At 47.6% G+C, this 25,961-nt stretch overlaps 1 protein-coding gene across 1 annotated transcript in view; it reads left to right on the top strand.

The window, feature by feature from the left end:
- Positions 1–25,961, top strand: part of MGAT4B (alpha-1,3-mannosyl-glycoprotein 4-beta-N-acetylglucosaminyltransferase B) — a 50,665-nt gene that overhangs the window by 17,735 nt on the left and 6,969 nt on the right. Inside the window, exons 2-8 of the mRNA XM_086470881.1 lie at positions 17,800–17,979; positions 18,676–18,816; positions 19,612–19,745; positions 22,322–22,368; positions 24,494–24,607; positions 25,044–25,119; positions 25,497–25,611. Coding sequence (XP_086327007.1) covers positions 17,800–17,979; positions 18,676–18,816; positions 19,612–19,745; positions 22,322–22,368; positions 24,494–24,607; positions 25,044–25,119; positions 25,497–25,611 — 807 coding nt within the window. The remainder of the gene's footprint in view (positions 1–17,799; positions 17,980–18,675; positions 18,817–19,611; positions 19,746–22,321; positions 22,369–24,493; positions 24,608–25,043; positions 25,120–25,496; positions 25,612–25,961) is intronic.

Below are 25,961 nucleotides of genomic sequence, written 5' to 3' on the forward strand. Positions count from 1 at the left end.
AGAACTGAATAGTGCCACAGGTTTTAATGTTTAAGCACCCAGCACACTCCTGGGTACGGTGCGTGTCTCTGCACTCCGTTCCCAACACTTTCTGCACGTGTAGGAAGTTCATTTTTGTTCGGGGGAGCGCAAGGATCAGCTAGCTCAGACCAAGCTGAGGTTTAATGGATTAAAGATGCTTCTTTCTTTGCTCCCTGCCCCATCCTGGTAAGAGATGGATGATTGCCCTTCGGTGCAGTGTTCTTGCTGCAGGAGGGAAGATGGTGGTGATCCAGATTTATAATCCTGCACCAAAGAGCGACTTTAAGACCATTTCATGTGTCAGCTTGTAGGACTTTTCACAAAACCGTAGAAGTGGATTGAGCATGCCCTTTTATCAGCTAGAAATAGTGATGCTACAGTGCCCTGGTCCAGCTCAGCATTAAGCAGGTCCTTAAATTGCCAGCAATCTTCTCCTGGCAGCCACAGGCTGGTGTCAGGCGCCTTCGTGCCCAGACACCCCGACAAGGCTGTGCTTGTTAGCGGGGGGTTGGTACGGTCTTCCCTCGGTGGAGAAGTGGAGCTGAATGGTCATTTTGTGATGACAGTAATTGCAGCATCCATGTAGTTTCACCATCCAAATGTTTTACTGGTGATCCCAAGTGTTGAGTTGATTCCATATTGACTTTGCAGAGCGCTGCAGCGCTGGGAAGGTGTGAAGCATCTATTTATAAGATGCGGTAACTGCTGGTTTGCTAGTAATTTTATTTCTATTGGGTTAAGCAATATAGGGGAAGAAGGGCACTAGACACAACTTTTTTGTTGTAAATTTACTCTATGGCTTCTTGTGGTCCTGGGAGGGGCTGTTATGATAAAGTCTGATATATTTTCACATCTGCCTGTGAAGAATACAGGATTTATCTTTCAAATGAAGTTTGCTTTGCTGCTCTGCCAGCAGGGTTTGGGGTTTTTTTGAGTAGCTATTTTTGTGAAATACAACCTGAGAATTTGTATTGCCTTAGCACTTAAAATGTAGCCAGGGGAAGATGGAATATTCATCTTTATTGTATTTGTTTCTCCCGTAATGAGACTTTACTGTCCGCTGTAAAGGAAGCGGTCCCCGAGCCCAGGGAGCATGCCCAGTTATCTTCTGCTTGCTCCATTAGCTGGTGTGCAGACCTCCTGATTTTTTATGTGCATGTGCTTTTCTACTTGTTTAATCCGGCCAACTGCTCTCTTCTGGTTGGAAATCCATTTCTATAATGCTGGGTATTACACAAATTTGTTGAAGCTCTTAATGCAGATGGGAGGGGGGGTGAGGCTGGCTTGCCCAGTCAGGCTGTGCCAACTTTCTGCTTTCCATTGGAGAGCTTTACGCTGCAGCTCACTGAGGGCATAAAATGCTCGCAGTACAGAAAAATAAAGTTTAAGGAACAACTAGAGAGCTGTAGACATCGCTTGGATTTTGATTTACAAGTCCAAGCACAGCACAAATTGTATGGCTCGCTGTGCCCTGTGGAAATCTCTCTTTGTTTTGAAACATTTCCATAACTAGTAATCATGGGATTGTAGCAGAGAGCCTTTCTGTAAATAGCTTTTTGGTCACCACTGCTGTTTACTATTACTCTGTACAGCGTGGTAGTCGAAGCTCCTCGTTCACGGAATATTCATAATGAGTTGCAGCACGGATGCAGGCGGTGGAGCTTTGCAGCCCCGGATTTTGGGGGTTTGTTGTGTGCGTGGTGCTTTGGGGACCAGAGCTGGGGCGGGTGAGAGGCATCCTCTCTCTCCAAGCGCTGTGTGTGATTTGCAGTGTTTGTGTAGCCGTTTCCAGCAGAACTGAGCCCATCCCTGCCTGTTGTACTGTTCTGGTTGTTTTAATCTGTTGAATTTGTTTGTGGCACTTTGCCTGGTGGAGAGCAGTGGGAATGTTGTCAGCAGTGGCAGAGAAGGATGCCAGGCTGCTTTTTTTTTTTTTAATTTGTAGTGAAGCCATACAAAGTCCATCCAAGGCCTCATGGCAAGGGTTTAAGTAGCTCTCAGGCATGCACATAGCCTTTGTTTAAGCAATAGAGTAGGTGACCTGCTCAAAGCTTAGTGTGAGTTTGTATACTTGAGTTAACTTTGGACTTAACTATCCAGTTTTCTTAAAAATAAAAGGAATTAAGTCATTCTGACAGACTTTGATAGCTACAGCATTTGGAAGCTCTTCGGCTTCTCTCTCTTCTCTTTCCTGATTTCTTCCCAAGAATAGTTGCAACACTTTTCTTTTTTAGGACTTTGCCCTAATAATTACATCCGTGAAGATCTGCTGGGATGGGTTATCCCACAAGCAGAGTTATATCCTTAAATGGAAAATAAGCTGCCGCAACAGCCAAAGTTTGGGAAAAAGTATTGTTGTGGGAAAACTCAGTTGCTGGATGTATTTTTCCATGTTGTGGAGCTGCACAGCCAGGAAATGCTTGTTAGTGCAGAGAGGAAATGCTCGTGTCTTCTAAATGCTTGTTGCATTCTTTTTTAAATTATTGTTAAGATAAGAAAACATACGTCTAATAAAATACCAGCTAATACACCCTCTGTAAAATGGATGGGAGGTGTGAGAAAACATTCGAGGGAGATGGGGAGGCTGGTCTTGCTTTATGAACTCTTTAATTTATTTGCTGGCTCGTGCTTCTCCCTTTCCCTCCCCACAAGCCAGTGGTGGTGCAGGTCTTCTCCAGACTGCCCGGCCGGTTCCCAAACCCCACTGCCTCTCAGCCAACGATTTGGGCTAAATAATCCAATTAAGCTTTGCAGCTTATATAACTCTCTTGGCTTGAGGCAGCAGCTGGACTGACAGGGATACAAAACACATCTGGAAATAGTGTACTAAACATACTACTGAGGCCAGAGCCAAAACGATTTGGACAATTTGCTCATATGCGCAAGATGTCCTTTGAAGAGCAAGACGTGTGCGTCTCCTTGCTGAAGAAGCTGAAGTTAGAAAATGCTGCTATCCATAAATTGTTGTCCTGGCTGGGAAACTTAACTGGCTTTTCTTCTTTCCCTTCATCTTTGGAAGATCATCTGGCTTTTCCTCTTGAGCTCTGGAGGATCAGCCAGCCCCTGTAGTACGCTGATCATAAAAAAACGTGTATGTTTATGTATTTCAAAGGTGGGAAGGACCTCCAGCATCATTTAAACTGGCTTCCTATCTGATACCCATCATAGGAGTTGCTTTTTATTTAAACCTAAATGTAACTTGGTGTATAACTGTAACATCGCTCCGAAGAAACAATCAAGGGTTTTTTCTGAGAAGTCATTATAACTCTGGTAATTTATGCTAATGGTTAATCACACTTACTAATAACACATGGGCATTTTGCGTCAGCTTGAGGTTTGGGGAGAAAGAAGAACTCGTCGATTCTGTATTTCAAGTAGTGTGCCCAGCCCAAGCTTAGGAAAAAAAAACAAACAGTGCACATTTTAACACTCTGAGATGTCTGTTCTCCTGTTGATATCCATTACTCTCAGTAGGGAAGTTGTGGGCATTAGCAGCAGAATGAAGTTCCCTACACGTGTAGTGATATGCTCTTACAGCTTCGTTTTATAGTCTGCTGTCTGATGTAAAAGAATTTGTTTGTCTTTGCAGGTGTGCAAGGCTGGTTTAGCACTCATCTCCTGCCCGTTCCTGGGTGCTTGCACGGCTGCCTGCCCAACACCTTCCAAATCAGTGCTGGGGAAGGGGTGTAGAAATGCCACCCCTCTAAATCTGATACGCCACACACACACACAGAGCTGCCAGGCTTGTCCTCGGGAAAACACAGTCAACGTGCACTGGCCGGGCTGCAAATGAGAGGTGCCAGGGCTGCAGGGGTGCTGGAGGCCGTTTGGCAGAGGGTGCGTTTCGCTCCCGAGAGGGGAGGGGTACAGTGATGCCAAAGCAGCACTCTGGGGCATCCTGACCCCAGTTTGACTTTTGAAATGGTTTCGTCACTTCTGGGTGGTGCCCAAGGATAGACACCCAGGCAAAACCCACAGCGCCAGAGAGGTGGTGCAGAGCACTGGGCGGCTCTGCTCGGGGCTGCCCCGGTCTGCACCAACATAGGGATAATAAATGCTCGACCCACACTGCCAGCATCCAGGATCTCTTCGGTATCCTTGCACTGGCAGGGCTTACTCTGGTTTGTTATGGGAAACTTAAGGTATTTCTTCCAGTGTACTGTCAGAGTGCCCCTTATCTCACCAGGCTTTGGCCATGGGAGTCTTCTAGGAGTATCTTTAGAGTCAAAAATACCTACGTACAAAGTCACGATCTTACAGTTTATACATTTTGGGTTTATTCCATGGTCATATAGCTAAATATTGAGTTCCCCAAAAGAAGCTGTGTATCTTGAACCACTCCTCCCAGCCCGTGACAGCATTGGGGCTCACCTGCCTGCATTGCTCCTCTTCAGACATGGGTTTGCTGGAGATGATGACACAGCTCTGCCTCCACTTCTTCCACATTGCTACTGTATCTGACAGACTGACTGCCCTCTCTTGATGTTTTATCCCTAAAGAAGAAGAAAATTGGATTAGATTTTTTGCAGCAATGCAGAGCGGTGATCCTGGATAACAAAGCTGATCTATGCACGGGGAGCTGTGGAGAGCTGGGTACGAGGGTAAGTTATTAACGGGGGACTCACCCAGGGTGATTTGCTTTACGGACGTCTCATAAAGGCGCTCCAAAGGATGAACCGATTGCTAAACGTTTCTTCACGTGCTCAAATGACAGCTCTGGGCACTTAGAGGTGCTGAGCAGCCTGGGTGGCTGTTGAGAGGCCATTTCCGAAGCGATGTTCGGATGCGTCAGGGGTACGTAAAGCACCCAAGTGCAGAAACGGCCTCCGCGGGCACTGCAGTCCAACAGTAAACCTCTTTGTACAGCGGGAACAGGGGCTCGAATTGAGCTCTAAATAGTCGTGCTGCAAGTTTTAAGGGCAGTTTCCATCGGGTGAGTCACACTGCTTGTTTTCCCTGTGCTGTGCCGAGCCTGGCTCCCCTGCGGTGGGATTTTTCCTGGGTTTTGACCTCCTGGCACCCCTGGGACAGCGGGACTGCAGCAAGCGGGGTCAGGCCCTGCACTCTCTCACTCCCACTGGTGTCGTTTGCTGTGATTTCGTGCAGTTTAACTCTTTCAGTGCAAGCTATGGATTTGCTCAGCTGTGCTTGGGGTTCATCTTGTGCAAAAGCCCTCTCCCTCCTGTGCCTTTGCCGAGCAGCCGTCACCTCTCCGGAGCTCTATGCTCTCTCTTGTCTTCCCCTCACACCTTCCCGAGTTTAAAAATGTCTGGGCTCTTGGTTTGGGCACTCAGCAAATCCTCCTGTACCAGTATAAAGCTGGCTGATTGATGGATTTCATCTGGAGAAGTGGCTGGAGATGGCAAGGTGCTGCTGGGGGAGCCGTGGCTGGATGCTGCAGCGCTTTGCTCTCCAGACAGCCCAATTCGATGTCGTCCTGCATACACTCCTATGAGGACATATGGCTGTGCTGGTGCTTTCTGGACTGCCTAAAATGTAATGGTTTAGTCATGGAAAACTCTCTCTGTGGGCTCTGACACTGTTTGCTGTGCACAGGTCATGGGTTCCTGTGAGGAGACCGGGGCTTTCCTCCTTGCAGCAGGCAGCCCATCCATCTTGTCTTCTCCTTGCAGCACCTAAACATGTCAAATTGAGTCTTTCTGTAACTTAGCTTCCCTCTGGGTGGGAAGTTTGGAAAACTGAGTCACAGAAGCCCACATAGCAATTAGCATTACCTTATATATGCCACCAGTAAAGGTAACGGTGTGTGAAATACTGAAAACCCAAATGCATTTAAATAGATATGTTCGCAGGCAATGAGAGGCGTGAACTGCACATCTTCGCTCACAGGGAGTGTGAAGTGTCCTCTGCCAGGACTAAACAGCACTTTAGGAACAGCCGTCAAACTAAGCATAAATACCGTGGTCTTGTGGTCCCAGGCTACGGGAAGCATACCTATTTTTGGAGGTGGTCAGCAGCATACCGTAAGGCTCGGTGCATTGTCTTTAAGCCGTTAGGTAAACCTGATGTTGCAGGAAAGCAAAACCTCTAGGGGTGTGGTTTCACAAGCCCTTTAAACTGCCTTGCATTTTGGCTGTTGTCCAGAAGGGCATCCTGATTCCCGTGTGCTTCCTTTGCACCACTGGCTCGGTCATCAGGATGATCTGGCCAAAAATTGAGCCCACAGTGAGGATGCTTAATTTTCCAGCTGGATCAGCCCATGGATACATTGGACCATGGGGCCACATGGATGTTGGTGCCGTCCGAAGAGGCGCAGCGCAGGGAGCGCCCTGCCCATGTTGGCACGCCTGGGTTGAGATTGCCGAAGGCCACTCATGACACCGTGCCTGGAGCTTGGCACAGAGGAGTGGGAGATGACAGTAACATTTCAGAGCAGCAGCTTGTTGAGAAGCTTTCAGGCATCATTTAATGAGCAACCAAAGGTCTTAGCAGTAGGACACCCGTGTAGTCAGCATCCTCCTCCTCCCCCAGCTGTTTATTTTCTACCCTTGAAATGTCCTGCAACCCCCACGTTGTGCTGTGCCATCGCCAGCATCTGTGTTGCCTCGCAGCAGAGCCGATCTGCTGGAATAACACTGCTGCTGCTGCGGCTGGCACGGGGCTGGCAGGCAGCTCTGCAGCTGAACTGTTGTCGGATGTAGAACCAAGGCCTCCTAGCTCTGGGTTAGTCCCTGCATTTTAGAATAAGGAAAAGTTAAATTACCGCAGGTTGCTGTTGCTGGCAAGTCGGGAGCTCCATCTTGTTTGTACTTCCAGTGACGTGTTTTCTGCAAGGGGAAGGGGTTTTTTGCACTCCAAAGCAGACTGGTGTGGTTTCGTGGGAAGGGGTGTCGGCATTATTTGATAACCCTTTCTCATGTTTTCTTGGCTGCTGAATGAGAAAAGGGAGAAGTGGGCCTTCCTACTCTTTTAGCAGTATGTTTTTCTTCCCAGTAATTATCCTAGCATATAAAATGAAACAAGACCCCTCAGATAGCATCAACACTTATAGTTGGTCTAAGTGTGCTATTTAATGGCAATGTCTTGTTTTTTCTCTGGAGAGAAGAAAATGTACCCCATTAAGTGCTCATGTTACAAGCCTGCACCCTGGGGGATAAATATTTCAAATATTAATGCTGAGTAATTTTTAAAAGGTTCTGGTGCGTTTTATTTTAAGCATTCTGCAAATTATTTAAGACTACTAGAGCAAAATGCAATTCAGATCAGCTCATCCCGTGATCAGTATGTGGTGATTTAAAAACCTGTTTCTACCCACCAGCACAATCGTGCATCTGATTGGGCATCGGTACAGTAGGGAAATGTAATCTGTTTGCTGCTGCAGGTCTGTAGGTAGACAAGATGTAGAATTTACATAGACAGTGGAGTGAAGGGAACGTTCTAAATATCCTTTCACTCTAATACAGTCGCAGGCATTACAAATTAGTTACTTTTTTGGAAAAAGAAGTCAAACCTGACTTGCATTGAAGTTTTCAGCTATCAACATTGGCGGAGCTGGGGGCTCCAGCCAGAACTTCTGTGATTTCCTTGATATCCCTCTGACTTAGTACATTGCTCTAACTTTTCCATATGTGTTCTGTGATTTATAACACAGCAATACTTTATTTTGCTGTTGTGAAATTCTTTCATACACTCAGCTGTGCCAAAAGCTTCATATGTTATTGATTAAACAAATTCCCTCTGTTCCAGGATTTCGGCTGTTCTGAGCCTGGTGGTAACTTTAGTGGAATGACGAGTGCAATAGTCGATTGTACAAGAAGGAGGGGAAATACACCATCCCAGCACTTATTGCTGCTAATCAATAAGCCATCCTTCAGTTTGCAAAGTGGAACTGCTTTTTCCACCCGACGCTGCCGCATCTCTCCCAGGATGGTCTGAGCTCGTCCATCAGCTGCGAAGTGCCGGTGGCTCGTGGTCATTTGGGGGGGGATGATGATGATGTTGGATTTTAGTAATGTTGGGAGGAGGATTAACAAGAATTTCATTTCAACTCCTTCACAGGCAATTAGCGACAGCTGCAGCTAGAGAAAGGGCATGATGATTAACATGGTGACCTTTGGAAAGATCGGCTTCCCTTCTTGGAGGGATTCCTTTCGGATGGACTTGCGAGCCATCAGCACTAGGCACAACGTGGGATGCGTGGGTGCTGTGGGGTTTGGTGAACAAAGTCTCTGTTTCACGATTAACATAATTAGGTTGTAATAAAAAGGGGGTTCCTATTAGACTGCGAGGCATTTGCTCTGCTTCAGGACTTTCTGCTTCTTTAAAGCTCCAGAGTTTGGCCTTGCCAGCACCCACGGGAACACAGTCCTGCGTGCTCCAGGCATCAGCTGTTTCTTCAGGGTTGTTTCGGTTCATGAGGTTTTACTCGCTAGCTTTGGTACTCGTTGCGAGAACAAGGCAAAAGGGAAAGAAGTCCAGTCTGGAGGTTTGCAAGTGATGAGAGCCAAGCAAATCCAACTTGGGTTTTTACTGCGTGTCACGGTTTGCGATCCAGCGCGAAGCCGATGGCCACAAGGGGCAGGTAAAACAACCCATGGCAGGGCCAGCACCGAGACCGATGTGCAGGCACCTCAGCAGTACACGGACAGGGCTGCTGCATGTTCCTCAAGTGCATTTTCTGTACAGGACAACAACATGCTTTCCACTGCGAGCCTGTTCCTGCTGCCCTTAGGTGCTTCTGAGAGCATTTTCCCTGCCCGGGCCATGGAAGGGCGGTACACTAAGGCAAATAAATTTTCTTTTAAACCATGTACAGGTTTCCTCGGTGAGGACCGACCACGTGTGCAAGCTCCCAGCCTTTCCCGTTCCCCTTTTTCCCCCTTTCTTTCCACCCCTCACCCAGGTTTGCCTGTATGATGTATCTCCTTAAAAATCCTGTAAAGCTGCAATTATTTTGAGGTTTAATGACCCATGATTTCTGTAATGCTTTATTTTGTTCACTTTCAGCATGTTTTTATTCCCCAATCAAATAAGGAGTATTAAAAAACCCACTAAGAACAAAGCCTTTGCTTTCCATTTGAGAGAAAAATGCTTCGAAAGCTGTATTCGTGCTACTCAGGTAAAAAATTAGATTGCTAATTATTAGCTTCACTTTGGAGATAAAAGCTGCAGTGTTCCTAATTAAGTTGTGAGGAGAGACACAGAAATCTGGGGTCTTTCTTCCAAGAAATGGGGAAAAGGGGGACTGCCCACCTGGAGGAGGCTGGGGATCACCAGCGGGGTGGTGATTTACCCCACTTTGGTCTCAGCCCCATCTCGTGGTGCCTCTGTGCTTGCAGCACCTTCCAGCTCTTTGACGTTGTTTAAATTCCTTGTTTCAGTGTTTTTCCGTGGCAGTGAATTCAGAGAAATAATATATTTTCTTTGTGCAACACATTTCCTTTTATCACTTTCAAATTAATATTTGAATCGAATAGTTACTCCTATGTTTTCAGAAGGGGAGAATGGAAGTCTGTGATATATTTTTATTATATCACTATTTTATATGCTTTTCATCATAAGCCCTATTATGCCCATCCTAAGATGAATAATCTCTTTTTTTTTTTCCTTTCCTCACAGAGAAGGGTTTTTTTTTCCAGGCCTTTGATCATTTTCATCACCCTCTCCTAAAGCCCCTTTTAAGTCTGTAATAATACTCTTTTTCAGATGAGGTGAAAACTATTCTGGGATTAGGCAGCATCATTTTAATAATGTTATAATCTTCATACTATTATTCCCCATCCCATTCAGTAAGCAGACTAACATCTTGTTTGACTCCCTCTCCATCCCCCTTTTTTTTCCCTAGATTGCTGCTGCCTGTACAGCAGCATCAAGATGCTCTGATGCTCTGGTCGCCTTCCTAGTTAATATTGTTAATTAAGAACTATGTGAAAATACCTTGATTCCCCCCAAATAATTTACATCTATCAGCTTTAGTGTTAATTTGCCGTTTTGTTGCCTTTTCTCCTGGTCATTTGCTTCTTTTTTGGCTTTGACAAACTTATCTCCATGTCAGCTCTGTATCTGGCTACTTCGCAAACTCATCTCCTTCTCCAGATCCTCACTAAATCTATTAGTTGGTGGCTTTAATACCAATCCACATGGCTTCCCCTTGATAGTTAACCTTTTGCTATGATGAAAATTCACTATTTAATTCCATCTTCTCTTTAGATCAATGACAATATTTGCCCTCTTCTCCTCCTTAGCTGTTTTGCAGCAAAATGAGTTGCCATCTGATTTCTCTGTCTCATTAAATCCCTTGACCGGGTTGATAAAACCCCAGGAAAAATCACAAGGACTAGTTCCTTTTGCAGAAGCTGATGGTGGCTTATACCTCCTGGGGATTTCCTCACCCACCGGTGCTTTTGTTTGCAGCAAAGTAAAACCCAGGGGTTTCGCGGTGATCTTCGAGCTCTTTGCATTGTTCAGTGTGATTCATCCATGGAGCTGGGATGTAGAAAGAGATCCCAAACCTGCTTTGCAAGTACCTGAGAGCTGTCTGAAGGCTTCTGCTGCCTCCTCTGCGCCATCCAAGACACGTTAGGCATAGGTGATGGGCAACACTGTTTGCTTTCCTAATTTCTGAGTTCCTGCATCCTTGCTTTGGAGCCTGCATCTCTCCTGCAGCTCCCTGGGGAGTTTTTTGGGTCCAGACACAGGCACCCCCGCAACTTGCTGTCCTCCATAGAAGGGGAATTATGATGTTCACCATCTGTGTTGTGGTTCACTATCCCCATAACGGGAAACTACTCATCCCCACCCCTGAAAACTTACTACTTAGGACTTTAAAAGTGAAAAAAAAAGGCTTATTTTTGGAAGGATCTATGTGACTGTTGTCTGAACTGGATCTCAAATGCAAACAGTTGCTCCTGCTTTGGAATAATAAGGCGCAGGGGATATGTTATGCATCTCCTCTCTCCTTCTGAGGACATATGTGCTGAGACAACATTAAACTCTATCGAGAAGTTGTGCAACAGGAATATGATAAAAACCTACTGCTGTGAAAAGAAGAAATGGTGACTTAAGGGTGCCCGTGTTCCCTGGGTAGAGCCCGTCAGTGGAGAGATGCATTGCATTTCTATTTCATTACGCAGAGCTGCTGAAGGTTGAAATGCTGTTAAATATACCACAGGCTCTTATTAAATGGCTATATTAAAAAAAAAAAAAAATCCACACACACACCAGATTGCAGCCGGTGGAAGCGCTTGCTTTATTTGAGGATCATTTTTTCAGACAGGCTGACTTTTAATAAGCCTCTTGCGCTGGCTGATGTGTTAGCTCAGCGTGACGGTGGTGTAGCGGGATGCTCAAACCCAGCAGCTGACCCAGGGGCAGCACAAGAGCCTCCGTGGCGCTGGGCTGAGCGGCTGGGTGGGTGCCGGTTGCGAAGTATTGCTCCTGCTGCCATCGCCTTCCAGGGCAGCCAGCGCCTTTTACTGGGTGTGGAGGTTGGATACTGGTTTTTGTAACGCGTCGTAGACCCTGACGCTGCAGAACAGTGCTGCCTGAGCTTGGGATGGTGCTTGAGCACAGGCTTCTAAGCTGGGGCGTAGTGATGGCACCGAGATGTGTGTCGGGGTGGTGGTGCCGTCAACATGGATGTGAACAAAGTCTAGATAAAGGGCAGAGGATGAACATGAGGAACTAAACTCGAGCTGCTGGTTTTGATGGCTGCTTTGGCTGCCCATGGCTGTTACGGTGACTGGGGCTTGTCCCATCGGTGCCAGTGCCAGCACCATCATGGCACAGCCCCTTTGCTTTGAGCTGGGCAACCCACGTGCCGCCTTCTTCCTTCCCTCTTCCCTGCCCTGCCTGCCTCTCTCTGCACCTACAGGTATTTTCCCAATAATAATGAGCTTTCTAGTGGTACCAAAGACTCTACTTTCCATGTTACTTTCTGTCTTGGTGTTAACTGCAAATTATAATATAATAAAGAAACTTGACAAAGTTTCTTTAAAACCCTTTTTCCTTTAAAACCTTTTTTTCTTAAAAAAACACGTTGAAAGAAACTTATAACAAATATACTCAAGGTGCATTTTTGTAAGCAGCAGCTTAAAAAATGTCTGCTTTGACTCAGTATCCTGGTGGTTTGGGACACAGTGGCACTGTAAATATTGCATTATGCTTACTGAATAAAGCATCCATGTTTGCGGTGTGCTGATGGCACTGCTGAAATGCTTTTGCCTTCTATGGGGACGAATCAGCCCCCAGCAGGGTAGTTGCAACTGCTGGAGCCTTTCGGGAGGTCCACCCTGCCAGGTAACGTCCACTCCCTGAAGTCTGGCCTCGACTGTGTTTGATTTGTTGCTCAACATGTCTTGGTGCCCGGTTCCTTAATGCAAACCAAGTTCTCGGTGGCTGCATATATCCTAAGCTGCCAAATTATTTATGATTTTTAAAGATGAGGCTAAGACTGGGAACACTGGCTCAGGGAAGAGGAGGTGATGTATCGCTCATCTTACAGAAGCATGGTTGGTGTTTCTTTAGATTTGAAGGAAGAGACCTGCCACATCTTCATCCCACCTGGCAAGGGCAGTGACTTTGGGGGGGGTATTTTGGATGCTGAACTATCCTCTCTTTTTCTTTCTGCTACTTAAGACAATTTTTTTACTGCTACAACTTACCTGTAGCTCCATGTACCCCAGCAGAGTCACTTCCCTGTGGCTTTTTGGGGGATCCATCTGTTTTTTGTTTATGGTGAGTCTCTAAAGCTGGTCTCTTCCTTCTACAGCCAAATAAGAAAAGGGCAATATTTTATTTCTAATGGTATAAAATGTTTATTGTAGAGTTACTGCTGATCCCTGTTGTACCTGTGTGCAAAGTGTCTAACATCTGTGTGCTATGCTAGCCATCAGATTTCCACGTAAAGCAGGAGTAATCTTTGTTGCGTCTCAGGAGCTGAATTTAATTCACCAATACAGCACGGTAACTCCTTATATCCGTTTTAATGGTCTGGTGAAATTCTGTTAGCGAAATACCTAATGAATGTTGTGATTCATTCAGGGTAATCTAGAGTGTAATGTGTGGAGCAGTGCCAGCATTATATAAATCATTAAACATCAAAATATATTAAAGAAAAATCCCTAATCATCATCCGACTCCAAGAGCACCTGTAAATGGCTGGGGACGAATCCAGGCATGGGCAGCACAGGCACCTGGCTGGGACGGGGATGATGGCGAGCTGGGGTGGGATAGCTTACCAGCTTGATTCCCCGTGCTTCGCCAGCTGCATTTTTGGGTAACATAGATGCTGTAGCATGGGGCAGGGGTTGTTTGTGTGCTCTGGAGTCCCCCCAGGCCCTTGCAAGTGCTAGAGGGGGAATGATTATTAATTAAAGGGTGCTTTAAAAAAAATGAAGGAGCATAGTCATTGCAGAGAAGTTTTCTGTAGACAGTTTAGTTTTCTGCTCCAACTCCATTTGTGTGTGAGCTGGGGCCTACACTTCATTTTGGCTGTTTTGGCCGTGGGAACTCTTGAAGCAGATGGGTCAAAAGGTGCAGTTGTGCTCTTGAAGCCAAGATTTTAGAAAGATAAACGGTTTAGAGGTTTGGGGATTGTTTTTAGTTTTTAAACAAAGTCTCTTGAAAGTCTTCTTAATGAGAAGCAAATCCAGCCAGCAAAGACTTTGCATTTGCTTTTGAAAAGACTGAATTGGAGGGAAATCTCTGGCTTTGGCCACCGGTCTGCTCTGCTGGGAGAGGTTATCTGCGGAGAACAAAACCAAAAGTAATTGGTCCTGAAATATGGACATGTTTAAAATGCACTACAGGCTCCCTGGGAGGTTGGAGTGCCATTTGAAAGACTAATGCAGAATACAAATACAGAATTATAACATTCCTGACTGTATGCATAGTTATAGATATATGGATGACCATATGAGATTTCAGAGTGGGGGTTTTATCAGCACTGGTCTGATTTTGTACCCATCTGCTGGTTTAGGATCAGATGAGGTATTTTGCTTTCACTCAGAAACTGAAGATGGATAAAAAGAGAGGATGCAGGTGTCCCAGCCCTCCCCTCTGCTAGCAAACATGGGGTTTGCACTTAATGATCACTTAAATAAGAATGAAGCCACAGAATTCTCCATTATGGAGAAATACTTTTTATTAAAGAGTTGCTGTCTTGGATGGACGAAAACCTTTGGGAAGGCTGCAGGAGATCAGCGCTGCAGAGCCCGCGTAAGGCTGCTGGGGAGCAGCCGGGGAGCCCCACCAGTGTGAGCCCATCTGCTGCGCACCGCTGCGTCCCAGCTGCTGGGAGAGGAGCCCCTTCAAGCCGTCGCTGCCAGCTGCCTCACCAGCAGCCGTGCAGGATGTCACAGCAAACCCAGCGCAGGGATCTCAGCTGGAGGCCCCCAGCTAAAAAAACCCGAAGCCTGGCAGCTGCGGCCGGGCACAGCCGGGGCGAGAGAAGGGAGCAGAGCGGGGAGCCGTCAGTCAGCGAGCAATGCTCAGCCGGGCGCGTCCTACGGCCACCGTCCCTCCACCGCAGGCTGCTCCCCCCCCTCAGCCATAACCCCCCAGGTCTGGCCGGTGAGCGCCGGGATGGACAGATGGTGCTGGCGCCCAGCTGCGCCCAGCGCCGCCTTCGCTGGCCCGCAGAGAGCCGGCTTGGATGAGGCTGCTCGCTGCACGCTCGGAGCCTTGCAGCCGGCCTGTTCGAAAGAGGGCTTGTGAAAGGCGGCTGAGTGCAAATACGAGGCACGGCGAGGTGAGAAATGGGTTCTTTGCGGGGTACTGGGTGCGCACCATGTGTGCTGCAAGTGCTGCAAGTTTGAGAGGTTTTGGGTCTGTCCTGCGGAGCATCAACCCAACACCGACATTCTTTCTTTATTAAACCAGTGGGTTTTAAGCCCGAAGCAATGTGTTATCTCTCAAGAAAAAGTAAGCTGAGTTTTTTAATATAGTTCTAGCTAGGAGGTTTTGTCCTGCAATGCTTGAGCCTGGAGGTATTTTAAGAGCTCTGCTGTCTTGTGCTGGGAGGGAATACAAAAAATATGTAGATAGGGAGTGCTGCTGCTTTGAAAGGTAAGTAAAGGGTCTGTGCTGAACTGACAGTAGCTGAAAAATTTGTTCAGCTTAATTAGCAGCAAATCACTTCTGTGTCTAACCTTGCTTGTAGAGATAGGAGCCAATTTCCCCTCCCCCTTATCCCCTGCTGCCCTTCGTGGCTTTTCAGAGCCCTCCCTGGCTGAGCGGCTGAGGCATTTTGCGAGGACGGCAGAGCTGCATCCATGTGTCGTCGCAGACCGACAAGTGCAAAATGGCATTACTGGAAATTCATGGGAAACTGTACACCCATCTTGGGCTTTGTCTCTGACTGTTCAAGCTGTCACTGGAACCGGTCGCGATCGATCAGCTTTTAAATTTCATGAAATTTTAATTAAAGAATGGAAAGCTTACGAAGACATCATAGGACAAGAGCACTGAAAACAAATACAATTTCACTTCCAACCATTAGCCAGAAAAGCAGCAAATGGTTGACTGCACATCACCATTGCAGTCTAATGAAAAGTACGGCTCTTGGCTTCGGCGGGCAGGTCATTAGTGACTGAATAATCAGTGACATTTCCCTTCTAAATCTGCACAAACGAAGTGCAGTGCTCTGGAAAAAGCCATTAAGTGCAAAGCCTTGCCTTTACTCTGCTCCAGGTATTGCAGAACAAGATCTAATGGCAGCCTTTAGCTCTGAGTTAGCACTGATAGCATCCACGGGATAGTAACCCCGCGGTATGCCGAGAGCCAAATCCTTTCAGCCTTGCACAAACATGGTTTTGCCATCGTGTCATGCAACAGCAGAAAGTGAGACTTGTTTCTTGCTGGTGTTCAAGATGCAGCTGGGGAAAGATACAGGTAGGAAGACCTATAATCTAGAGTGCTGGGAAGCTGAAAGGTATATTCTTATGTCTGAGAGGTACCAGCAGGTACAGGTCTAGCTCATTGTGGATTCAATTTAAAGCCTGACAGCCTCCTGTGAATTCCTGTGGCAGCTTCCAAAGCTGGGTGTTAACCTGTGTTTCTGCAAATTTTTAAATATTTTCTTGATGGGAGTGGAAAGCGAGCGGCACCGCACAGGAAAAAGGAAGGACTGGTCTTGTTTATGTCTATCCCTCGACTTTCTCTGAATAACGTGTTGTGAGATGGACAGAGTAATCAAATGGGTGTAACTTCCTCCACTCTCTCCCCATGTGCCAGTGGCTTTGAAATAATGCTGAAAGGTTAATAGGAGCCAGACTGCCTTGTGGGGGGGTCCCTTGTGTTGAAGCAGTGAGTCTTTAAGAAGGTTTTTTTGGGGGTAAGAGTCCCCATGGGGGAACTTTTCCTAGGCAAAAGCATTACTGGGAGCTGGACTGGGAAGCACTGTTGTCTTGGAAACTCTGTACTTTGGAGCTGGGTATGTCTGATCTTCAAAATTCTTTTTTCTTGTTTTTTATGGACCCCAAAATAGAAGTTGTCAATGCAGTCAGTGTGTCTTTTTTCAATGTCTCTGATTTATATTTAGCCCTGTGTTGGGAAGTTCCAGCGCAGTATTTTTGGTCATTAGCTCTCCTGGTCATGTTTGGGCTAAGGGTCTACTGTTTAGTGAATAAATCTGTTTCAGGTGTAGTCCTGTGAGTTATAGCCTTATGGCAGACACATGAGTGACCACAGATAAAAGTGTATTTTTAACAAGTAGTTTCATTAATAATGGGGTAAAAAACAGCCTGGGAAGGTTCATTAATGGCTAACCGATTCCACTCCCAGCTATTGTATAATTAGTTCTGGCTGAAGGCTCTCGATAGTTTTATTGCTTAAAAAGGGCATGGTCATAAGATGTTGTTTCAAAATAAAAAGCTTTATGACCCTATCAAAACTTTCTTTTTTTTGTGTATTACATTTATGATGCATCCTTAAGGTGTATATCCAAACTCTTGGATTTATATAAGCGTCCAGGCAGCTGTTGCCATGTGATATTCTTTGTCCTGACATGTTTCAGAGAGGTCAGGTTCCCAAAATCCCTTTTGGCCATTAGAATTTGGGACTCTCTTCTGAAGCTGGAGGAGGTGCTGTCCCCATCCTCGTCTCACTGCAGAGCAGCATCCCCCTTGCCAGCATCTCGCTTTCCATCACTTGGGGTCACCCAGGAGATGCCCTGTGCCAGCTGGAAAAGGCCTTTGAGATGCTGTCCAGGAGTTCTCCCAAATGACCCACTTGAATACTCTTTGACGTGTGCTCTTAACGTCTTTCCTGTGTGTGCATAAGGAAACCAAAGCAAGGTGATTAAAAATATTGATATTCCTTGCATTTGTCATGGCTTTAACTGAAACCACCAGTGCTTTCAGTTCTTTTTCACTTGACTCCAGTTCCCTGCTACTCACTCCAGTGGTTGCCATCTCATGCAACCAAACTTCTGGAGCTACAGAGGGATGCTGAATATTGCTCGTAAAATTAATGCCAGCAGCTGACTCCTCTTTCCCAAATATATGGTGAAGAAGAACTGCCATGCAATTTATTTTTTGCTGCCTGCTTTGGTCAGAGAGAACCAGGTCATATTTCTATATGACCCAGAAACCCAAGTTAAAGAGAAAAATGGGAGTAACTTTTTAATTTAAGTTCTTCACCTTAAACTGCCCTCTCTCCAACCCTCTCACCAGTGGGTGCGTCCTGGACCACAGCTCCCTAAATCCATGTTTTAAGGATGGTGGAGGTAGAGGTGGTATGAGTGATGGGCATTGCTTTTGCAGCTGGAAATCCTTCAAAGCACAGAGGAGAAAGCTTCTCTCTCTTTTCCATCCGCAGGTGATGTTGTGGACATCTACCAGCGGGAGTTTCTCGCCCTCCGGGACCGACTGCACGCAGCCGAGCAGGAGAGCCTGAAGCGCTCGAAGGAGCTCAACCTGGTTCTGGAGGAGATCAAGAGAGCGATCTCAGAGAAGCAGGCCCTGCGGGATATAAACCGGACCTGGAGCAGCTTATCTGGTGAATAAACAGAGAAGTTGAGGATCTTGGGCTGTTTTGAAGCAGTTGCTAATGAGGAGGTAGAGAGGTGTGTGTGTGTGTGTGTGCGTGTGTGCAGGGCTGCGGACAGGACGTGCTCTTCTCTCCCCCCAGTGCAAGCAAATTGTGGAGTTCAGAGAGACTTGGGGACTCTTAAACTCCTGTTTAATTAGAGGTGCATATGCATCATTAAACATTGAGATTTGCCTCTGCCAAGGATATTTGCCAGTTTGCTTGCTTACAAGTTTTGTGTTTTTTTTCTTGCAAGTCATACATGCCATTTCCTATGGCTGTATTGAATCCATATGGAAAATGGGTATCCAAAGAGAGGGTGGAGGAATGAATTAGGCTGGCTGAGCACCCCGTACCAATTTATTTGTTCTTTTTTTGTTTTAAGTTGCTCAGTGGAAGAAAATTGGATCTGTACAGAAAGATCTGATTTGACCTTCATTTGATCTTCATTCTCCCCGCTCTTTCCCAAATATTTTGGGACTTCTTTAAGGCCCTCCTGGCTCCTGCTGAACTGTAATTGGGTTTGTGGTAGCACGTTAAAGGTTGGCCTGATTTTTTATAACCCAGCAATAGTCTCGGGTGGCCAGGCTGCTCTAAAAAGGCTTTTTGCCTTGCAGTCTCTTCCTACCTACCATGCCTTGCAATTGATTCCCTTTTCCTTTTAAGACGAAACCAAGTTAAAACTGTGGAATATCACCAACAAGAATGTGCTGCACCTTCCCACCATCTTCCATCATTTGCCACATTTGCTGTCAAAGGAGAACAGTCTGCAGCCAGCCGTGCATGTGGGACAGGGGCGCACTGGAGGTAAATGGGAATTAGTGCTGCTTCTGGTGCTCTTCCTCACCTTGGTGCCCCTCCCTCCCCTTTCCTCTGGGCCTGGCTGTGGTACGGATATGAGCAGGACTGGAGGAATGGCTGCATGCATCATGCAAGCTTCCTTGGTATCGTGACACGCGGGGTGGGTAAGCCATGTCACCTCTACAGGAGAGTGCTGTCTGTGCTCTGAGTGACACTAAAATGTTCTCAATGCTTCTGCCAGATGTTTTTTGCTGCTTTCCATCTCCAGAGTGCTCTAGACTTTGCCTGGAAGGTGGTCAGATGAAAGCATAGTTTGCAGGGTGTTTCATGGAGGCTCTAAACAGTTGTAGGAGACCAATCCCATCTGGAATAGGACTTTGGTTACTAGACGATTGCCCCCTCCTCCCAAATCCCAACCCAAAGCCAAAGACTTGACTTGCCCCTCCTAAACTGAGGTGCTTCTGGCCATGGGAAGGCTTTGGAGAACAAGAGTGGTCTTGATGTTGCTGTTCACAGGCTGAAAAGGCCCCTAGGAGGGGGAGGGCTTTTGGGTGTTCCCTTAGACAACAGTTTTTCAGGGAGAAAAGAAAGAGTCTGTCTGACTGCCATGGGTGCCCTGCCAGCCTGGCGCACTGGGGTGCTGCTGGTGGGTACTGGGCTCGGGGATAAGAGTATGGGAACCTGCTGATCACTGCTGGTTTTTAATGATGGAGCGTGGCACCGAGCAGGTCATGGGAGCAGAGCGAAATGTCTTGTCCCAGCACACCCCCCTCTCTAAAATCTCTCCGTGGCCCTGGGCAGTGTCCGTCGTGATGGGAATCCCTAGCGTGAAGCGTGAGGTGCATTCCTACCTCACCGACACCCTCAACTCCCTCATCTCAGAACTCACTCAGCAGGAGAAGGAGGACTCCGTCATCGTCGTTCTCATCGCCGAGGTAAGACAGAGCTTTGCCTGTTTACCCCGTTTCCCTGGCCCCCATCCCGCTGCCTGCCAAACTCTAGGGTGGCTGCCCACCTGGAGGCCAGCTCTGCCTCTTGCTGGGGCAGATAAGCCCAGCCTTGGGCTGCGGTCTGACCGGGGTCATTAGGTGCATCCTGGCCAAAATGAAACACCGGCTGGGCCGGAGAGGGTCAGGATGCGAGCAGGCAAGCATGTCGTGTTAGCAGCTGCCAGTGCAGCACGTGCATTTATCTTTCTGATCTAAATCGTGATGGCTCTTGCAGGGTGCTTGAGTGGTTATTCTCAAAATGTGCCGGAGCAGCCCCATGGCTATGTCTAGGGAAGCTCTCAGACCTGCTCCTGAAGCAGCTTCATTTCTCCATGTACCTGTAAGACAGCACTAACCCCCTCTTGAAACCCAAAAGCCTGCTGATTTGGGTCTGAGACTAATACGCCTCTTCATACTGGTGTCTGGAGCCCGGAATCAGTTGCTGAATCCGAGGGCTAAAAAGCCTTGATACATTAATCCGCAAGAGCTGCTTTTATCTATGGGTTTAGATGGTTATTTTTCTCCATGGCTTTCCCCTCAGGATTATTTTCTTGAGCCTGAAGTGCATTTGTCTTAATTTCCAGAAATCCGGTGAGAAAGATAAACCTCGGTAGCATGTCACTGGGAGTGGAACAAAGATAAATGTCTGGGTTTACTGCCTGTTTACCTGTAACTTGACGTTCTGAGTAGCATTTGGCCTTTGAGTCTCTGGCTGGTACTTTGTACAGGAAGGTTTGCACAGATGGGTGCAGCCCAAAGTGCTCAGGACAAGGTTCGGCCCTGGCTGACAGGTTTGATGGCTGGTTTTGCAGCGAGTGAGTTAAAGCATGAGAAGTTTTAAGCGACTTGACCAAAACCATCTCCTGTTTTGGGCTGCAGTAATGTATTTTTTTAGTTGACTTGAAAATAGGTTGCCTGCTGTGATGGCAGCTCCTGACTTTCCATGTGTATCCGTGACGAGGGAAGTGAACCACAAATAAAGTAATTCTGATACCGTGAAGTGCAGGAGCACACATGCCATATCCCGGTAACAGCGATGGTAGTTGTTGCAGATCACCACCGCTGCCACTGTCTTCTCTTGCCAAGCTTGCTCTTGTAGCTACACAACGTCCTCCTTCTGAGCAAGGGTCAGCCCCGCTGTGCCTGCTCTGCCTTTTCCCAAAGCATTTCTCGATGTGCCTGCACTTGGCGTTGCTTGTTAGGGCTCCTCAGGCACGGGGTGAAGAGTAAATAGCGGAGAGGGTGGTGTGAACCGGGAGTGGACGCTGGGTGACTTGGAGACTCAGGACAACAAGTGGAGCGACTGAATGTCCGTTTTGGGATGGGGGCTTCTCATTTCTGAGTGCCACCGGTGGGTGTCATCCACGGTGGCTGGGCTGCCTGGGAGAGCCAGGGGCTCCTCGACAGGCGGAGGGGAGCCCTGGGGCGAGCTGGGCAGCTCGTCTGTCACCACCCCACTATTTCGGTGGCAGCCGGGCGCTTGGAGCGGAGCTGTGTGTCTGCACCCAAAGCCAGGAGCATCTTTCTTGCCGTTGTTTTTCCCACTGATGTTTTCTTCTCAGCGCTGGGGTAAGAAATCAGTCCAGCACGGGGACCCTGAGCCCTGTTTGGGAAAGGGACCTTTTTCCTCTTGAGAAAACCCTCCCTTGTCACCGTTCCAGCGTGGAAGCGCTGTCCTCAGCTTGTGACACACGTACCCAGCATCTCACTTCTCACCTCCGCCCACCGCTGAGCGCAGCGGCAGCCAGTCCTGGCTTCTGCGGTGCTGTGTCTGCAGATCCGCCCAGGGCACGCGGTCCTGTGATCTGTGCGACCGCCCAAAACAATGCTGCCACCAGGAAACAGGCACAGTTTTTGCTCCTGGCTCTCCTGCCCTTTGTTCTTAGGTTTTGTTTTCCCAATCACTGTGCAAATGATTTCTGTCCGGTGCCTGTCCCTGTGTTTGCACTTATCTCACCTGCAGATAGCGGCATGCAGTGCTGCTGACCTTTGCCTTCCAGTTGTTACGGGCTGCCAGGTTGATTGTGGGAACTAACTGGTTTTTTAGGAATAAAAGCATTGAAATGAACCTGAAATTAAAAATGCACACTTATAAATCGACCCCTCTTTTTCACCAAAAGGTTGGAGAGCCTTTTCTGCAAGAGTGTTCACTTGGATGAAAGCCAGCATGTATAGAGAAAAAAGAGAAATAGCCCAGAAGTTGATGCTTTGTGCGAATGCTTGGTGCTGGCAGGGGCAGAAGTGCAAGGAGAGCACGTGGGGAAGACGTTCAGGGTCTTGAGGCCTTTGGGGTGGATTTTGGTGTGTGATGCCTTTGGTTAACACTGACCACAACAGAGGGTTCCTAGGAGTCCGTCAGCATGGGGAGGGCGGTTACAGTGGATAAAAGGAGGCATGAAGATGAATGAAGGTGGTACAGAGGTGCTGACAGTACCTCCGGGGTGCGTTCAAGGTGATTTCCAAGCCACGGCAGGCTGAGGCTGAGGCTGAAGGATCTAACACTGCTTCTCTTTTATTTTCAGACAGATCCACAGTACACAGCTGGAGTGGCCGAAAATATCAAAAACTTGTAAGCACTTCCAAATGACTACGGCGGTACGCTCTGTGCCTGTAGCAAGGCCAGGGAATGGCTTCATCAAGGGGAAAAGACAAGCTTTTCTGCTTCCCCTTTTTATGTTTGGGTTTGAGGGTTTTTTTGTTGTTTTTTTTTTTTTTCTGTTCTTAAACCCTGGGCTGTCTTTGCTATCGCTGCTTCCTTCTAAAATGCATCCCATCTGTAGCTTCCAGTAGGCTGCTTTGTGCTCGCAGTGTTTAACACACGGAGTCATGCCATTTCATTTTGCTTTCCGTCCTGTGGCATTGCGAGAAGATGGATTATTTAGATTTCCAGTGATCCTGGCAATTGTTTCTGTGTCTAGTGCAGCCCTCTACCTGCTCTGCGGAGTCAGAGCAACTGAGCAGCGTAGTAAGCACACCCAAATGCTCCTGCCTTCTTTTGCTTTAAAATCCATGATCCATTTTTCTTCCTGCTCCAGCCTGTTTGTTTTTCCCTTGTTCTAGGCGCTAGTTACATTTGTCTCTCACGCTAGCTGCTATTTATGTCCTGGAGTCTTAGTGGCTTTTGCAGCTTCGTCTGTGGTTGTTTAGGCAGAAGCCGGTGATGGATTATTAACCGTGAGCCAGTCCAGGCGTTAACAGCATCAGAGCTTGGAAGCAAAAGAAAAAGGTGGTGAGAGAAGAGGCTGTGACTCCCGTCCAGCTCCTGTGATTGCATGTTTCCAAAGGATCACAGTTGCCATAAGAAGGGGATGCAAAAGGGCAGCACATTCTCCTGGCGCCCCGTCCCTGAGCCAATGATGGGAGAGGGGCTGGGACAGACGCGGGGAGGGTTGTGTTCCCCAGGCACTTGGGGAAGAGCTGAAACAGAGCCCTCCATCTTGCTGAGCAGGAGCTGGCAGAGCTCCTCTCCTTCTGCTTTCTGGCAGGAGGACGCACTTATCGGGGGATAATGGCCTGATTGTCCGATGGATCCTGATGAAATTACTGGGCGCTGCTGCAGGGAGTGCCTCTGCGTAGAAGGCCTGAAACTTTAATTGACTTAATGATTTGATTTCTTGCCATCCCCCTCCCCAGTGCCTCCTGCCCTCCCTGATTCACTGAAATTATTTTTCTTCCAAATTGAATTGAGGTGGTGTGGGGCCAGGGCAGGCTGAGCTCATACCGCAGGAGGGAGAAAGCTGTTGCTGCTTAAGTGCAGGTTTTGTCAGCTCAATGAGAAGCTTCTGTTTCACTGCTGCCTGAGGAAGGGAAGATTTGAAAGTGTTAGCTGAAAATCTTGTCAGTCCCAAGGAGGGAATAAGGAAGGGAAAAATAAGTGAAAAGTTTTTGGCAGTCTCGCTGCTTTGTCTCCCTCTGCCCCATCTCCCGTCCGCCAGGCTCTGCACAAACAAAGGAAATCAGCCTTGCACCAAATGTTCTCAGAAAGGCAGTATAAAAATAACTGGGTTTTCCGCTTATCTCTCACAGTTACAGTAGTCTCTGGGTATTGCTTGCGAGGCTGTTGTAGGTACCTGTTTTTCAGATGGGTGACATTTTTTTCTGTTCGAGTTTGACTCTTTAAAGGGTTCTTAACCGCATTGTAGGGAAAATAAATGCTGATTTTATCAGCATAAGGGAACTAGGTAGAATTCCCGCTGGCTGCCCTAACTACAGCAGAGCAGTGTTTTAAGTAACTTATCAGAAATGCATAACATAATCTCTGCAAAATGGCTTTTAATTACTGATGCATTTGGAAAATCTCTAAATGCTGGTAATGCCAGCAAGTCCGTTCTTTGGTGCACCAGTCTGCAGGTCCATTTAATCCCGTAGAGGGTACATGGTGCTCGCGGCTGGTCTTTGTAGCTGACCCGTGTGTACGTGCAGCAGGGAGGAGGGATGCTTGAGGGGGGGAGCACGCAAACATGGGGCTATTAGAGACCGTGGGAGGGAGAGAGCAGCTTTAAAACTGCGTGGCAGTCCCTGCTGATGTCCTTTGGTCCAGAGGCCTGGAAGCACACTAACTGCTGGGGAGGTTTTGTCTTAGAGGCTGTATTTTTTTGTTTGGTTCTGCGGCTCAGTGTTTACCCAGCAATTTGGGCTATGAAATGGTGTGTCAGACATGGAGGTATTTGTTTACTGCTGCTTTTCTCCCTCAGATTCCCAAAGGAAATACACTCAGGTCTCCTGGAGGTAATTTCCCCGTCTCCGCATTTCTATCCTGATTTTTCCCACCTGCGGGAATCCTTTGGGGACCCCAAGGAAAGAGTCAGGTAAGAATCAGTGAGTTAAAACCAAGCAAGCCCTGAATTAAGTAGCTGCAGCATCTCCCCCCCTGACTCCAGCAGGGAAAGCGCTTCTGCAGGGCCAGGCAAGGCCCTTAAACTTGCTTCATCCAAGAGCTGGAAGGACGTGGTGTGTTGGGGGGGTGAACTGGTGCCAGCTTTTCAGGGCTTGCCTTGTGCTGCGGTGTTTCCATCACCAAGCGAGGGGGTCATTTTAACCCGGACGATGTTCATTTTGGAAGTCCCTGAGTTTTCCAGTAACTCTTAGCTGACCAGTTTGAGGCCAGGAGGGAGAGGCCCTATGCCATCCCCTACTCAGAGAGCTGTGTCGCCTTCCTGGCTTAAACCCAGCCTTGGCTGGCTCCCCCGAGCAGTCCAGTATCCCAGGAGAGATCGGTGCTCCCATGATGTTTGTCTCTTGCAGGTGGAGGACAAAGCAGAACCTTGACTACTGCTTTTTAATGATGTATGCCCAGTCCAAAGGCATATATTACGTGCAGGTGGGTTCGGTGCTGGAAGCGGAGGGGAGGTGGGTGTACCTGTGAGTTCGCTGTGGCTCGTACCCTGCTAAGAGAGGGCAAAGAGCATGTTCAGTTGTGTGATGCAGCAGAGTGGGAGCGGGTTTTAACCAGACGGATTCAAAAGCTAGGATTCTAAAATGCTTTAGACTTGGAGACCTCCCGCCTAGGGAGGGCAGGGTTCCTTGTTTCATTTACCTGTTAGATTGGGTGAGAAAAATCTGCTTGGACCATCTTCCAAAGTAAACTAGGTCTGTGCCAAAGCTTTCCTCCAGTCTACGGCATGATTGCTCTGCACAGAGAGCCTCTTACTGGAACCTGGATGGGTCATTGGCACTGAGTGTCCTTTCCTCTTGCAGCTGGAGGATGATATTGTGGCCAAACCAAACTATCTCAGCACGATGAAGAACTTTGCCTTGCAGCAGCCCTCCGAGGAGTGGATGATCCTGGAGTTTTCTCAGCTGGGGTTTATTGGTAACATTCTCCCCTGCTCACCCCAGTCCCATCAGGCACGGGCACAAGTGCCTGCTGGTTCTTGCAGGCTCTTACACTCTTGGTCCAACGAGTTGTCCCCACAAGATGGTAAAATACTTGGGCTTGATCCCTCCCTGTTTTTGCAGCGACCCTTGCATTTGCACAGGGGAGAAAGATCCTCACAGCTGGCACTGCTGATACTCACTTTTAATAAAAATAAACCTGATCGGTGGCCCAGCTGACAGCCAAATAGCTTCGATGTGACCAGTAGCTTTTAGACTGGATGGGATCTGGAGTTGCCTGAGAGTGCGCAAAAGGAAGTTTACATCAGCACAGAACTATTTTGGGAA

Source organism: Leptosomus discolor, chromosome 10 (genome assembly GCF_034619465.1).
Source record: "Leptosomus discolor isolate bLepDis1 chromosome 10, bLepDis1.hap2, whole genome shotgun sequence".
NCBI lineage: Eukaryota > Metazoa > Chordata > Aves > Leptosomiformes > Leptosomidae > Leptosomus > Leptosomus discolor.